The sequence below is a fragment of the Drosophila teissieri genome, chromosome 3R (genome assembly GCF_016746235.2).
Source record: "Drosophila teissieri strain GT53w chromosome 3R, Prin_Dtei_1.1, whole genome shotgun sequence".
NCBI classification, from domain to species: Eukaryota; Metazoa; Arthropoda; class Insecta; order Diptera; family Drosophilidae; genus Drosophila; species Drosophila teissieri.
The window spans coordinates 325761-342472 of record NC_053032.1 but is presented as its reverse complement, the minus strand read 5'-3'; the positions used below and the strand labels follow the sequence as shown (position 1 = coordinate 342472).

At 39.5% G+C, this 16712-nt stretch overlaps 1 protein-coding gene across 8 annotated transcripts in view; it reads right to left on the bottom strand.

The window, feature by feature from the left end:
- The window catches only part of LOC122620870 (unconventional myosin-VIIa), a 1106244-nt gene that overhangs the window by 839494 nt on the left and 250038 nt on the right, over nt 1–16712 (bottom strand). For all 8 annotated transcript variants that reach the window (XR_006326158.1, XR_006326157.1, XM_043798546.1 and 5 more), the window contains exon 6: nt 15776–15920. Coding sequence is in view for 6 of the 8 variants with exons in the window: in XM_043798546.1 (XP_043654481.1) it covers nt 15776–15920 (145 nt within the window). In the remaining 2 variants the exon portion in view is untranslated. The remainder of the gene's footprint in view (nt 1–15775; nt 15921–16712) is intronic.

Sequence of the window (16712 nt, the reverse complement as noted above, 5' to 3'; positions counted from 1 at the left end):
GCGAGCACGGCCAAAATTATCGGCGTGCGGTGGATTTTCTCGAAATCGACACAGAGAGCACGGCCAAATCTCTCGGCGTGCGGTGGAAGGCGACGTCTGATGAGTTTTTCTTCCTCGGGGAACGTCGTTCTCGAAGCGTCAATTCTTTTCCCAAATTGGCAAGTTGTTCGATCCAGCCGGCTGGCTAGCCCCCTTCATTGTCCGAGCAAAAATGTTTAGGCAGGACATTTGGCTCCAGGATCTAGGCTGGGACGATGTCCTCCCTCAAGAATTCTGCAAGAGATGGGTTGACTTCCGGTAAAATTACTTCGCGCTCGATCAGATCCGCATTGCCCGCTGGGGGAAGGTAGAACATCATGCGTCCTGTTACGCCTCGCAAAAGGCGTATGAAGCCGCCATTTATGTGTGAGTTGAGGTCGGATCCACAGTAGCGGGGAACTTGCTAACGGCAAAATACGGGTGGCCCCAGTCAAGACGGTGTCGCTCCCGCGGCTAGAGTTGTGCGGAGCCGTTCTGTTGTCCGAAATGGCCAACGCCATTCCTCCGAAGATGGGCCACTCAAGGCAATGACTCCCCGGAGATAGAACTCGAGAAGCGAGCGGTCAAGGTCCATGTTGCGAAGGCCCCCCGGAAGATATTCTTGAGCGACAAGGCGATATTTTCCACCCTCGACAAGGCGTTGCGAGTCCTCGCTTACGTTCGTCGCTTTATCCAGCGCTCCCGAAAGATCAAGGCTTCGTTTGAGAACCACTTGAAGTCTTTTGAGATTGCGTCGGCCGAACGTCTCCTTATTTCCATCACGCAAAGCAAGAATTTCATCCATGATGAATTTCATACCATGTCTTGGTATTTGTGTGCTTCTCCACCAAACCCATCCATTTAGAGTCGACGTCCGACCACACGACTGAGAAATTTATTGTCGCTTTCGCCCGTTTTGTATCCCGAAGAGGATGCCCCCGTTAAGTTCAGTCGGTCAATGGAAAGACATTTGTGGGTGCAGTGGCCCAACTCTACCGCGATTTTTTCCGAGCGCTCAAAGGGGCTGTGACGGGTGCCTATAGTCACCAGCAGCTGCTTTGGGAATTCATTCCTCCGGGAGCCCCCCACATGGGAGGCCGGCGTCAAGAGTTTCAAGACTCTGTTCTACAAGTCTACGGCCACGCGTAAATACCGTTCGAAGAGCTGTCCATGCTTCTGCTAGGATCGAAGCGTGCTTGAATCGCGTCCGCTCGCCGATGTCCGAGACCTGCGGACCTGTACCTCGTAGGAGATCCGGTATCGGAGTGCCCCCGTTAAGTTCAGTCGGTCAATGGAAAGACATTTGTGGGTGCAGTGGCCCAACTCTACCGCGATTTTTTCCGAGCGCTCAAAGGGGCTGTGACGGGTGCCTATAGTCACCAGCAGCTGCTTTGGGAATTCATTCCTCCGGGAGCCCCCCACATGGGAGGCCGGCGTCAAGAGTTTCAAGACTCTGTTCTACAAGTCTACGGCCACGCGTAAATACCGTTCGAAGAGCTGTCCATGCTTCTGGCTAGGATCGAAGCGTGCTTGAAATCGCGTCCGCTCGCGCCGATGTCCGAAGACCCTGCGGACCTGTTAGCACTTACGCCTGGACACTTTCTTGTAGGAGAGCCCCTTCTTGCAATGGTTGAACCCAAGATAAAGGGGGATTCAACGTCCATAATAAACCGCTGCCAGCACCTGAAGGTGTTGCTCTCCTTGAGCAATTTCGTCTGCGATGGAAGGATGAGTACATTAAAGAACTCCATAAGCGAAACAAGTGGCGACTCCCTACTAGACACTTCTGTGTCGGGGATATAGTGGTTGTCAAGGAAGACAACCTTCCCTTCAATGAGTGGTGAGCTGAGCGAGACGGTGCGGGCCCACTTCCGGGACATCTCCTTGGCCGAAGAGCGTTTCTATCTACCCGCTACAATCTCCGTGGTCCTGAGAGCGGATCTGTATCCGCGAGTGATGCAGCCCGGCTTCCTGAAGATCCAGGACGGGCTGCCGGTGGCCCAGAGCACCGTTTTCGGATGGGTTGTGCCCGGAGCCTGCCACCAGCCATAGCAAGGACCATGTTGCAACCCGGGTGATTGCGAGGGGGGGCGGAATGTTTATGTGAGGGGCCACTGTATCGCCTCTGCGTACAGAGCTTTCGCTCTCGTCTGCGCTCGCCCCTCTCTTCCGCACTTACGCTTTCGCTCTTCTTAACCTCTTTATTATTTAAAATGTTACTTATTAAATTGTTTCCCATTATTTATGTTAATGAGTTTGACCGAACATCCCGGTCGCATTGAAAGTATCCACTTTCAACAAAAAATAGGCAGCACGGCTGGACAGATCAACAACATGATCCCTTGCTGGTTCGAATTTGGGTCACTCAAATGAAATTATCTTTGCTAGGTAGGACCCCTTCGATGCGTCCGCTTTCCATTGTAGGGGCGGAAGATTACCGCCGTTGTGTAGTCGTCCTCCGACCCGAATGAGTAAATATCCGTACGACCTGTCGAGAAATAGATTTAAGAACTTCAAGTTACTTGTGAGTGATCGCTGGAGTAATCGAAAATCTTCAGGATACAATTGTTGCTCAGGGATTCGGATTCCTACAAATGCTGAGAGTGTCACGGAGTGGAGGTACGATTTGCGAATCCGCCCAGAAATATGCTGCGTATTGTCGACTTAATTGTTGCTTTTCTTGTATGCAAGGCTTTTTTTATAAATTCAGCGTGATTGGAATGCCATTTGGTCCTTGACGAAGAATTTCAGTCACTTGATATTTAATGGTCCGAAGCGTGTCCAAATCGTCAACGCTGGTAAGTAAGACATCCACGTAAAATGACAACTTAATGGCTAAAAAACCCAGTGGATAGTCTGTGCTATGCATCTCAGCGAGATGGTGCAGGCTGCGGTGGTTGGTAAAATTTAACATCCGCTAGCGAAGTGTTCTCTAGAAGATTCCACGAAATGGGCAATGACGTTCAAGCACCTTCACACATTGATTCCAGGATGGAAGAATGTTTAATGCACAAAGCATTTTTTTTGGTATGCGTGAGATATTAGTTCTGGGGGTGTATAGACTTTTAATTAACACGTCGTACGAGAAGTATGCTGTGTCTGAGAGTTTGTAAGCAAACGACTGGTTTTATTAACATAGGAGAGCTTACATGAGCATGATAACAGAGTCAAATATGCAGGAATTTCATAATGGGTAACAATTTAATTAATATTTCAAATAAGAAAATGGTTAAGATCATGTTAAAGAGTTTGAACTAACCCACACTTTTAAAAAATGATTTGATATGTTTTAATTTTTTTGTTAGTCTTGATCGCATGCACATTTATTCTTATCGCTGTCATTGCTGATCGTTATGAAGATATCGCAGTTGCTGCATTGAATTCGGTAGCTGAATTTGGAAATGTTGATGTTGCTATGGCCTTGGATTTGTGTTCTGCATTGTCTGTTGCGTCTGCAGGTTGCGATCGTTTTGTTGGCTTTGTTAGTTTTGCTTCCGGTTCCTACTTTCTAGTAGAGGAAATTGTTGCTGTTGTATGTGACTTGTCCATTGCTGCCACCGGGCACGATCCCGTATGTAAGCGCAACGCCTCTTGGTGCAGCGGACGGAATAGTTGTTTGTAGAGGGGGGTTACGTCGACTTACTGTCTGTTGGTAGACGAGACAGCCCTTTAGCTTGCTGTATGATTACAGCCACAGTTGACGCTTTTTACTGAATAGACTTCTCGTAGGCAGCCCTAAATGGCATCATTCACAGATAACATTCTTATGGCAGTCCTTTTTTGTGTGATTAAAGGATTGCCACCGATGGCATTGCATGACGTTATCCGCTTTGTGTGGAAGTTCCATGCGAATCCGTTGGCGACAGAGCGTCTGAAGCTCATGTATCTCCTTGTGGTTGGTATCGGGCTCTAACTTAACAAAGAGTAGTTTGACAAGCTTTCTTTTGTCGAAACGGCTTCTGGGTCTATTGATAAACCGAAATATGTGGCCTAGTGAGGTTAGGCTTTCTTTAAAGTCCTCATCCTGTATAGAGTAATGTACACCTAGGATTACTATGCGCTGGGATCTTTCTTCTTTCAGTTGCCAGGTATGAAATGATACCTTTTTTAAGATAAGCGAATTCGTAACTGCTCTGTACGCATCTCAGTCTGACGCCAGGAATGAAACGGATTTATCTGAGCGGCATTTGATGGAATATTTTGTTTATTGAACAGTCTTATCTATGAGTCGGAAACTTCCGTTCAGAGATTCACAATTTTTGGTTTGTGAAACGGTTGTATGTTTTATTGCTGCCTGAGGGGTGATTTGGGCTAGAATTGCTGCTGTGGGAGCTCATGACTTTATCGGTGTTGCGTTTGGTGTTGCTGGTGCTGCCATTTTAATGCAGAAATTGAGTTCAGCGTTGGTTGTGATTTGCATCAACCATAGCAATTTGCAATTGTTTCTTCCCTTTTTTTATTTCACTCGTTTTCGCGTAATGCAAACGAGGTCTCTGACACCGCAACTTTAGTTTTCCGAATCACAAAAAACCAAAATTGTTGCCACGCAAGAAGACTTGTCCATAGACTCAGCACAAAGAACTTCGCAGCGATGTAAGAACGCGTCTGCACTCAGCAAAAGCATTATCGAGACTTTTTTAAAAATAACTCGTATGTGCTTTTTGGTCGACGCTACCGACGTACTAGGTCCAGACCAGGTCGTTTGAGAGGTTCGAGTCCAGAAAGAAGAAGCGGTCCGAATCTATCGTTTGATTGTCGGTCCGGAACAGAGAGACGAAACCAGGGGTGGGGGAACTGACCGAAAACGAATGTATCGGTCAAACAGCCTCATTTTGGCGGGAAGAGTTTTAGACATACACTGTTTTTAGACGAGCCATTTCTATGTAAGGCCCTCGTCAGAGCTCCCTAGGTAGAGGAATCACTGTTCTAGGTGGGCCAGTCTCAGTATGGAATCTTATAAAAGCCAGACTAGTTTTGACCGAAGAGAGATTTGTTATTCGCGTAGCAGTACCCCTAACATTCATTGCTGATCGGGTCATATATATCTACATAAAAAGAAAGGAGTATTCCGACTAACTACCCGAAAGGTCACCCGATCCCAGAATGTACGGTACTCGATAGAGGGAGCCTGGAAAACTTTGAGAACCAGCCAGGGCACTTAGAAAATCCGACCGACCTATATAGCGCCGCAATGGATGAAACAGCCTGGGACTTACCACTAGGTCAACCAAAGAGTCGCTGTAAGACAGCGATCCGAGTAAGACAGGTCGGAGGCTGCCGACAGACAAGAAAGAGAATTGATGGATTTGGTAAGACAGAGCAGAAAGACAAAAATAGAGATGAGCGGGCAGACTTATAGGCATTGAACCGGCACCACCGCCTGGACCTTTCAGAAACCCGTGCGCTAGCTTTTGAGACATTAATAGCCAGATGCACCGATGAACCACAGACGAACGGAAACACCGCAACGTAGACCCTCGCAATTCATTAAAGCTTAAACCAAACACCCGTTTGATCCTGAACTATACCGAAGTCTAGCCATTTAAGTTCCAGTGGCGAAAGCAGTTGACTGGATAAATGGAATTTAGAATTCGATAGTAAGGCTGCAAAAATTAAAGGGAATAACTGGACTGTTGTCTAGCCTTTATTGAATTTTATAGTCTGCTTGTAGGAGCAATTTATGATATGAATTAATTATTAATCCATGAATGAAAGAGCAGAGGGTTGTGATTTCAACTTTGCTTATTTGCTTACCATAGGCTTGAAACGAGCCTTTCCACAACCGGATGTGGCGGTCGAAGAATAATGGGAAAGAAAGGATGGATATTACGAATCCTTCAGCGACTATGTCTCCAATATGCACAACTTGCATTTTGAATTGAAAAACAATAAGATCACTGGCAGAGCTTAAAAAGAAAGGGCTCAGAGTGGATCGATGGTAGAAAAACCATGGGTAACCGAAGTAGACCCATAAATGAAATCCAACGGTTAGCCATGCAAAGGAGTATTCCCGATGGTGTCCTTGAGGAAGAATTTTAACGCAAGCCGGGAAACAGGCGCGAGTCCAACAGAACAGCGCCTGGGTGTAAAAACTCTTTGCAAGATATGGTTTGCTCAAGCAGATTTACCCATCATTTGAGAATCTAGAACAACGAGAGCAGGAATGTGCATTGTCACGAGAGAGCATTTTCAACGCTGCCGAGGAAGAGGATAACATCGTACGGTACGCCCGCAGAACATTATAAAAACAGAACCGAATACCGACGCCCTAGACAGAAAATCGTGGACACGGATATGAGCGTACAACAAGACAACTGTATCTTTGCTAAATCTAAGGAATTGTATTGGAAAAGTGGCAGAAGCTTCTCGAAAAACAGATCACAACCGATACAGACAGACTGTACATAAATACCCATAGCCCGACTAGCGCAGTCGGCAGAGTATGGTACTCGTGGCTACAGGAGTAGGTCGAAGCCACACGGTTATGGGCGCCTAATGCGAAGAGGGAAGATAAATCAAATCACGTCCTGATACAGACGTGAAGTCATTTCATGCGTAAACGCATCGTTCACATCGAGCCTGTTACGTACACCCTTTTTGTAAGATCATAAGGCTTTGAAAATTCATATATACCACCAGCCAGAATCTAAAGCAGGAAAAGGGGTACAACCATCTCGTTGAGTCGGAATGCAACAAAGAAAATGCAGTTCGGCAATAAACGAGTGTCCGATGACCAGTTCAGCGGCCGCAATCGGTCACATGGAAATTCTACTCCAGTAAATGTAACATTTACTCCCAAAATAGGGGAAATATATATTTCTTTATATATTTTATATATACATATATTTACGTGCCAACTGTTTTCTTACGATCAGTATATATATATATTTTTACATATCTTTGGAAAGACCCTAGTTATACCAGTTACTCGTACGAGAAAATGGTATAGTAGATTCGTTGAAAAGTATGTAACAGGCAGAAGGAGCGTTTCCGACCATATAAAGTATATATATTCGCTATTGGTCGATTTGGCCATAGCCGTCTGTCCGGCCGTATGAACGCCCAGATCTCAGGATCTATAAAATTTAGAGAGTTGAGATTGAGCATGCAGACTGCAGAGACATAGACGCAGCGCAACCCATGTTTCCACGCCCACTTTAACCCCCACATACCGCCCAAAGCTGCCACTTCCACACTTCTAAAAAATATTTTTTTAGTTTTTTATTTGTCTTAAATTTATATCGGTATGCCAAAGATTTGTTTGCCACGCCCCCTCTAACGTCCACAAACCGCCTAAAGTGGCAGCTACTCTTACGCCATAAACCGCTCCAAAATTTCACGCCCACACTTTTAAAACATTTTTTAATCTTCTTCCACTTAATTTTTTTTTCCTATTTCTATCTTTGTGCCAGAAAAATGTGAAAACTTGTGTTGATGTTGCGTCGATGACGGGGGATCCGGTGTTGAATTTGTTTGCGCAGCTGGTAGTTTTTGTAAGGTTCTGTTAGTCCCGATTTCAGAAAGTGTGTCGGTTGGTCTTAGATTGTTCCGGTTGATCTTTGTTTTTAGTCCCACCGCAGAATTTTGAGAGTTCTTTTTATTTATATCGATTGTATTATACATATATTATATATTATTGAAGGGTTTTTCATTAGAGGCGCTTGATCTTTGAAATGAAAAAAAAATAAAAAACATGTAGGAGAGTTTTGCGAGATATTTTTTTTGCTTGAAAGGTCCATCGACCCTATTATGTATGGAATATGACATCATTCTAATGACCGTAATGGCTTCGGTTGGTGACGAGCACACGAAAGGTCAAATTTTCAATGACTCATGGCGCACAAAATCCGCACCAAACAGTCACTTTCTGCGGATGCAATGCCACTTGGTTTCCTTGTTGACATAGCCATTCATCCAAAAATGCGCCTTGTCCCTGAAAATGCTTTTTTTTGCTAAGATCGGCGTCAACTTCCAACTGCTGTAATGCCCAGTCAGCGAACACACGGCGCTGTCTATGGTCATTAATCTTAAGCTCCTTGGTCAGCTGGATCTTGTACGGGTGCTCGGCAGATCTCGCGTTACGTTTACTCACGGGAATCGGCTTATTGTTTATTTGTCCACCAATCGAAGGTGGTCGACTCGGCAGGACGATCATTGCGACCGTAAAACGGGCAAAGTGCGCGGAACGGTGCTCGAACTAAAGAACCATTTTCATAAAACAATTTTATGATTTCCACGTGCCGCTCGTCACTGTAACCTGTCATGTGGCTTGTGAGGACGAAATGAATATAACACACTACATTTGACATCGGTCACTCAAACAACATGTCCACAATGAGCTTTCAGCGTCTCCATTGGATAACCCTTTATGTGTGTCTTCTGGTATTATAGGACAACACACTATTTATACCCGTTACTCGGACAGACGGACGGACAGACGGACATGGCCAGCTCCACTCTGCTATTTATCCTGATCAAGAATATATAATAAACTTTTTTGGTGATAGATTTAATGATAAAAATATATTTTCCTTTTTATGATCTTTATTTGAATAAGTTTCACTAGAGGGCAGTTAAGAACTAATTTACAAATGTATTCTTTCGGCCCAGCAAACCTTTTACAGAGGATTAACATAAGCCTTTTAAGTTCTACTTAACTTTATATGTCAAGCTTAACAGATCATTAAGCTCGTTACCGTTAAGCGGTTCGTATCTTAAGGGAATGTTATTTATGAGGCTTTTGGAGAGTGAAGCTTTCCAAAAGATCGGCTTTAGCTTTTTTATATGAATAGTGAATATGTCGTATGAAGAAATGAATATGTCACTCCCCCACCTTTTAGATATTAGCTTGTTCTCAAGCGATTATTTCTGGATATAAGTGTGATACTGGATTTGCAATTTCAGCTATTTCTGTTTTTGTTCCTGTTTCTTTTTCGATATTTTTGTTAGTGGTTTTACTTGGTTTTAGGTAAGAGATAATAATTTTGTGTGGCGCTGTTTTACATTTCATATAAAAGTAAAATATGTAAATTAAAACTAAAACAGATATGAAGATTATTAGTATGCTTCTGTAAATTGTGTTACTCTTATTGTTTAACAAAATCATTTCTTTAATTTCTATGTGTGACATTGGTTTAATTTTTGTTACATTATGTTCAGTAAATATTACATTTGTGTATTGATGAATACTATTAGATATTGTAATTTGTTTTAATTCTGCTGTGCAGTTGGATATTTTTATAATTTTATTATTTTCAATATAAATCTCTTGACCGTTACAATTGTGATAAAGTTTTTCTCTGGTCATATTCCAGGTTATAAGTATATTTGGTTTAATGTATTGAATATAGGATTGTTTACGATATTTTTGAAAAGTACAAGTTGGTGTTTCGTGTTTTATTATGTTAGCTATGCAATGGTCTTTGACAATATTCTTTGTTAGTGTATTTAGAACATAGTTGTTATGTGAGTAGAATTTGCCTTCAATATTTTCCTTAATAATTTGGCCATTATTGTCGGAGTAAGGTGCAATTATGAAAGTTGGTCGTTCAATTGAATTCATAGGAATGTGGGACATTAGGAATATTTCATTAGTAGGTACGTTATACCAAGCGGAAGTTTTTATGTTTATCAGATTTTTGTAATTAATGTTTCCAATATTGTCATGTTTTAGTAGTTTAGGATTAAATATTCCTAGTCGTGTTAGTTGTGAACCCATTTCAATGTCTTCGATATATTCAGGGGATTTGTATTGTTCCAGATTCAAATAAGATAAATCCTTGATTGTTTTCTATTGGGTTGATTTCGATTGTTCCTGTTGTAGTTTGTGTCGCAATACAAGTTATAATGGTGATTATGAGTCCGATGATTGGGAGGTGTCGGTTTGCTGCAAGTATTTGCTATCATTAACTTTCTTTTTCTTTTTAAATTTGCTTTTATAATGAATAACGTTTTGACCTCTATTATTTTCGTTATAATGTTTTTCGTCTAATTGTTCTATTCTGCCTGTTTTTCTAAAGGGATTCTTTGATTTAGTAGTAGTTTAGGATTAAATATTCCTAGTCGTGTTAGTTGTGAACCCATTTCAATGTCTTCGATATATTCAGGGGATTTGTATTGTTCCAGATTCAAATAAGATAAATCCTTGATTGTTTTCTATTGGGTTGATTTCGATTGTTCCTGCTGTAGTTTGTGTCGCAATACAAGTTATAATGGTGATTATGAGTCCGATGATTGGGAGGTGTCGGTTTGCTGCAAGTATTTGCTATCATTAACTTTCTTTTTCTTTTTAAATTTGCTTTTATAATGAATAACGTTTTGACCTCTATTATTTTCGTTATAATGTTTTTCGTCTAATTGTTCTATTCTGCCTGTTTTTCTAAAGGGATTCTTTGATTTTGCGCGCGTTAAGGGTGCTTGTCTAAATTTTGTGTCGATTTCGAAATCCTGTCGTTTTTTGTTAAGATTTTTGATTTTAATTTCTTTAATCATCTGGGTATCATAAGTAGGTGTGTCTGCGTAAAGAAGGATGTTAGCCGGTTTCTGTCCGGTTGTATTATGTTTAGTCTAGTATATGTATAAAATTGTTTCCATTCGTGTTTCTTTATTTTCTCTGTTGTTTTCAGTATTGATAATTCTGATTTTTTCATTTATGGTTTTATGAAGGCGTTCTATGTCTGCTATTCCTGTTTTACTTGTGGTAATATCTATTTGTATGTCTTCGTTGTTTAGCCAAGTTTTTAAAGAAGTGCTTATAAACGCGGAGTCCTTGTCTGCTTTAATTTTCTGTGGTTTTCCCATGTCGTTAAAAATTCTAGTAAGGGCTCGTTTTGCCTCTAACCAATCTCTACTGTTTGTTTTAATAAGTGAAGCAAATTTTGAATAAACGTCTATACAAGATAAATACTGTTCGTTGTCAATAGCATAAAAATCAATAACATAAATTTCGCGTGGGTTATTTGTCTCTGGAGTTATTTCGAAAACTAGTTTTGTTGGTCTATGTTCTGTCTTTGCAAGGTTACAGACTTCACAATCATTGATAATGTTTTGAATTAGTTTATTATAATTGGGAAATCGTATCATTTTTTCAATACCAGGGTGTAACAATTTAGAATGTTGAGTAATAATGAATTCTTTAAATTCAGGATAAGATTTTATGTCTTTTAACATTATGATACTTTTCAGAATTTTCACGTTACTATGTGGGTTAATGGTTTCTCGATATGCTTTTTGAAAAACTAAAAAGTCTTTGTCGTTTTCCAGGTAAATAACACTGCTATTATTTAAGAAGTATTTAATAAGGATATCTTTTGCCTTTGTCAGGGTCATGTCAGTGTATTTGATGGTCAGTTTTATTTTGGAAAAGTATTTCGTTGTCTCTACTTGGTCTACGGTATCTTTTATAAATTCAATTTGTCTTGCAAAATAGTTTATGGGTTTTTCTGTGATTTCAATGTAGGTTTCGTTGCTTTCTGATGAACTGTGTATTGTTGCTGCTGTTGAAATATTTTCTTCTTCGCCTACCATGTTTTCTTCAATTTTGACGCGAGATAAAGCGTCTGCTACATGATTAAGTTTACCTTTTAAATATTTGATTTTGAAATTATATTCACTAAGTCTAATTCGCCAACGTTGTAGTTTTATGTTAGGCTCTTTAATATTATTTAGCCAAACAAGGGGTTTGTGATCGCTCAAAATCTCAAAGGGGATTCCATATAGATATGGGCGGAAATTTTTGGTTGCCCAAACGATTGCTAGTAGTTCTTTTTCAATAGTGCTATAATTTTGTTCATGATCATTTAATGTTCTGCTTGCAAAGCTTACTGGCTTATTGTCTTGCGATAACACGGCTCCTATGGCGAAATTGCTAGCGTCAGTAGTGACTTGAAATGTTTTTGTGAAATCAGGGCAAATCAAAATTGGGTCGTTCATTATGAGTGTTTTCAATTTTTCAAATGATTTATTGTATTCTTCGTTTCTTGTGTCTATTTTAGCTCCTTTTTTTAGAAATATTGTCAGAGGTTTTGCAATCTTTGCAAAGTCTGGAATGAACTTACGGTAGTATCCGCATAAGCCTAAGAAAGATTTGATTTCTTTAGGTGTCTTTGGGAGAGGAAATTTTTCAATTGCCTTAACTTTCTCTTTATTAGGTCGTATGCCTTCTGGACTTATAATATGACCTAAGAAATTTGTTTGCTTTTTTAAAAATTCGCATATGTCCAATTGGAGTTTAAGATTGGCCTCTATAGTTTCTCAAAAACCTTCCTCAGTGAGTCTAGGTGTTCGTTCAGAGATGTTGAATAGATGATCACATCATCTAAATAAACAAGGCCATGCTTATTTATGAGGTCTTTTAGGACGTAATTCATGCACCGTTGGAAGGTTGCAGGAGCATTTTTTAAACCAAATGGCATGCGAGTGTACTCATAGTGACCATGTTTGGTCGAAAACGCCGTTTTTGGTATAGACTTAGGGTCCATTTCGATTTGATGAAAGCCCTTTGCTAAGTCAATTGTAGTAAAATACTGGCATTTTCCTAATTTGCCAAGTTTTCCGAAGAATTCTCATCACATGGATCTAGTTCTTTGTGAATGAATGTTCTTTCGTTAATTATTGTTTCTTTCCGAGAGTAGTCTATTAAACCGTTATTCTCTATTAGTATTTTTCTTCCTAACAAAATATCATAATAAGGTGAAAATGAATGAATATAGAATTTTTTCGTTTGTTGAAAAAGACCGTTGGCTGGAAGGTCTACATATTTATTTAATTTAGAATAGCCTGTCATACTTCGGACAGTTATTTGCTTATCTTTAACTTAAAGATTGAAAAAGTTTGAGCTCATCAAGTTTATCGTATCCACTATGCATCTATATCTGTGGTTATTAAACATGATCTCTATGTATTGGTGGAATCCCAGGCTGGTATTGGATAATTTTCAGCTTGTTGATATTGCTGATTCTGTCTGAGTATTCTGTAATTGATCTTCGTGGAACTGTTCGTCGTTATTAATGTAGTGTTCAGTTTCGTTATCGTAATCTAATTCGTGCTGGTGAAAATTTTCTTTTGTCTGCATACGCGATTGTTCGCTGCTTTATCTAAAACGCTTATTTGGCACTCTTGGTTGTTGGGGGGGCTGATAGTAGTTTCGGGTGTCGTTTTGACGGTCCTGAAGTAAGTCTGTTCTGAATCCGTTGTATAAATTTCTGTACTGATTAAGTTGCTGTTGTCTGGTCGGAGGAATTTGTCTAAAAGGGGTTTGATTGTTTACGTTAGTGTTTTGGGTCTGTGTGGGATTTGATGGAATAAAGGGGCGAATGAATCGTTTAACGTTTGTATGTTTATAGGTGTTAGGTGAATTTGAGATAAGTTTTGGCTGACTATCGAATGCTTTTGAAATTGGGTCTTCGTATAGACCTTCTTGTTGGGCGGTTTGCCTTAATTTATGAACGGTTGAAATGTCATACCTCGCTAAGGTCATGAACAACCTATCGGGGAGTGAGCGTTGAATTGTATTTTTTATTGTGGTTGCCATTGCTTGTGTATAAACCACCATATTATTTCGGTCATTCTCTAATGCTAACTTATTTATAATTACAGTGGACTTATCTTCTAATTGTTCACAGAATAGACGTAAGTTACCCTTAAAAGGTGTGCGATACAATCTTCCTAGTAGTTCCTCCAGGGGCGTCTGAGTCTTGAATTCCGTGATTAGGGCGTCTCTTAAAGTTGTCCATTCGTTGTGCATTCCAAATTGGGTAAACTTTTCCGCATCTCCGACAATTTGAAGTTCGATGGCTCCAAATATAACCGCCTTCTGTCGAGCGTCGTTTGAAGGGAATAAGTTCAACAGGCTGAGCTGAGATTTGATGGGTCTCCAGAGAATTTCGGTACTTGGCGTATTTGCCGAAGTAATTGAGTCATATTTTCCGCTGGTAATTCCATTTTAGTTTTATTTATAAGTTAGTTTCTGTTCTTGTTCACAGACTGCTGCAGTATGTCGAGACTTATGCCTTAAGTGAACTGCCCTGTTTTAACTTTTTATTGTTTTATACAATAGTAGCGGTCGCACTTTTGATTTTAGTGGGCTACTGTTTTTGTTCACAGACTGCTAGTGAACTGCACTGTGCGCCTTTTAATTGTATTACACCTTAGTAGAGGTCTCACTTCACGAAGCGGTCCACAAAATTAGGTCTTTAAATTAACTCCGATCGCACAGGTTCTTGTGCGGATACCGATTTTAGTCACTTTAAACGAACCGAAATCACTTTGTTGCGGCCAATTCGCGGGTACAATCAGAAAAGGTTACTTGGTCGTACCAGTTTCCTCTTTTCACTAGATTGTCAAAGGATAACGAGTTTACTAGGACTTTTTTTCAGTATCCTACCGACTGCGCCAATAAACTTTTTTGGTGATAGATTTAATGAAAAAAATATATTTTCCTTTTTATTATCTTTATTTGAATAAGTTTCACCAGAGGTCAGTTAAGAACTAATTTACAAATGTATTCTTTCGGCCGAGCAAACCTTTTACAGAGGATTAACATAAGCCTTTTAAGTTATACTTAGCTTTATATGTCAAGCTTAACAGATCATTAAGCTCGTTACCGTTAAGCGGTTCGTATCTTGGGGGGAATGTTATTTATGAGGCTTTTGGAGAGTGAAGCTTTCCAAAATATCGGCTTTAGCTTTTGTATATGAAGAGTGAATATGTCGTATGAAGAAATGAATATGTCACTATATTTACTTTATATGGTCGGAAACGCTTCCTGAGGCCAGTTACATAGTTTTCAACGAGTCTAGTATACCCTTTTAAGATTAATGGGTATAATTAGAGACAGCTTCCCTAACTTAACACTGTACGCGTGCTAAAATAACTCCTTATGTACATATATGTAATCCTGCGTAACCAACGGAAATATCTTTTAATGCTTACTGCCTTTAACCTTTTCTGCATATTGCAGACAAATGTTTATTGCTCAGCCAACGTGCTCAGCAGCAACAACGATTTAATCAAATTTAAAGCTTAAAAAGTTGTTTCTGATTGTTTAGGCACACACCACGACGGGATAATTGGGACGGGATGTTGGATAATTTTCTCAGCTATTTTTAATAAGACGACGAATTAAAAGTAGCCATTTAAAATTAATATATTTTATTCAAGTTAGTTACCGCGAACTTATGCATCGATGTGCCTAAGCATGGGTTTAGAGAGTAAATGATTTGGGATACTATTACAGAGCGAACAGCAGAACTCTAAGCCGATAGTCCTGGTGCGACTAACATACAAGAAAGAAAGAGAATGCGAGACAGGCGAGTTTACATGCTTTCGTTTCTCTGCATAGATGACGAAGAAAGTAAGTAGATGAGGTGCCGTAGGGCCGGGTCTGTGAGACCCGACAGTGATCAATTAAAGCCTGTTGAGCCTGTAAAAGATTACAGACTTGATCAGTATTCTGACGAGTCAACTCTTTTCGTTTAAGAATTGATCTTATACAGTCGGCAAAAATAATTTAAAGCATTCTATTTGTATATATAATATTAATTATATATAATATTAATTATATATAATATTAATAATATATAATATTAAATATTAATTATTAATTAATTATTAAGTAGAATGTCCTTCAGCGTCAATGAGAAATATTCATGATGACATAGTAATGATGATAAATGAAATGAGAAAAAAAGAGCAGATTCCTTTAAAATTTGTATTATTATCTGAAAAAGTGTAGTTTTAGTTAAAAAAGTTAATTTACCAAATGCTTCCAAAATAGTGTTGGCCTCCAAAATCTGCTGCTGTACCCAGGAGGAAACGTTCGAAGTAATTGTGCATAAGTACTGCAGTATAAATTTTGTAGTCTCTGTTTTCCCAGCTCCAGATTCACCGGATATTACACATGCCTATAAGTAGTACCATGAAAAAACAAGACATTAATGGAATATTCATGGCGAATAAAAAATTTTACAAATGGCAAACTGGATACATTTTTAAATGTAAGATGCAACGATATATTTTGCATACAACTTTTTAAAAAATAATTAATTATTTTATAATTATATTAAAAATAAATATTTTAAAACATTAAGTAAATTTTGTTGGCAAGTGAATTGACAGAAATTTACTGTCAGAACATTTGATGAATTCAGATAGAAAGTAAAAATATTCAAATTTAAATACTCTATACGATTAAAAATTTTAAATATATTTCTCAAACTGATTTTAATCATTTCTAGCTTAGGTAGATAAAATTGGGTATCGTAATTGTAATACTCTTATCTAAACCACTGGAGAAACTAGGTACATATGTATATCATTCATAAGTTAACTAGTGGCAAAAAGTTCATTGGCAAATCGATAGAAATTTACAAGACTAATGCAAAAATGAAAAAATATCAAAACCTTTTTCATATGTGTGGGCGTGGCAGTTTTAGGCGGTTTGTGGGCGTTAGAGTCAGCGTGGCAAAATTAATCGACAAACTTGCGCTGCGTCTATGTCCCTGGAATCTGTATGCTTAATCTCAACTTTCTAGCTTTTGTAGTTCCTGAGATCTCGACGTTCATACCGACAGACGGACATACAAACGGACATGGCCAGATCGACTCGGCTATTGATCCTGATCAAGAATATATATGGTCGGAAACGCCTTCTTCTCCCTGTTACATACTTTTCAACGTATCTAGTATACCCGTTT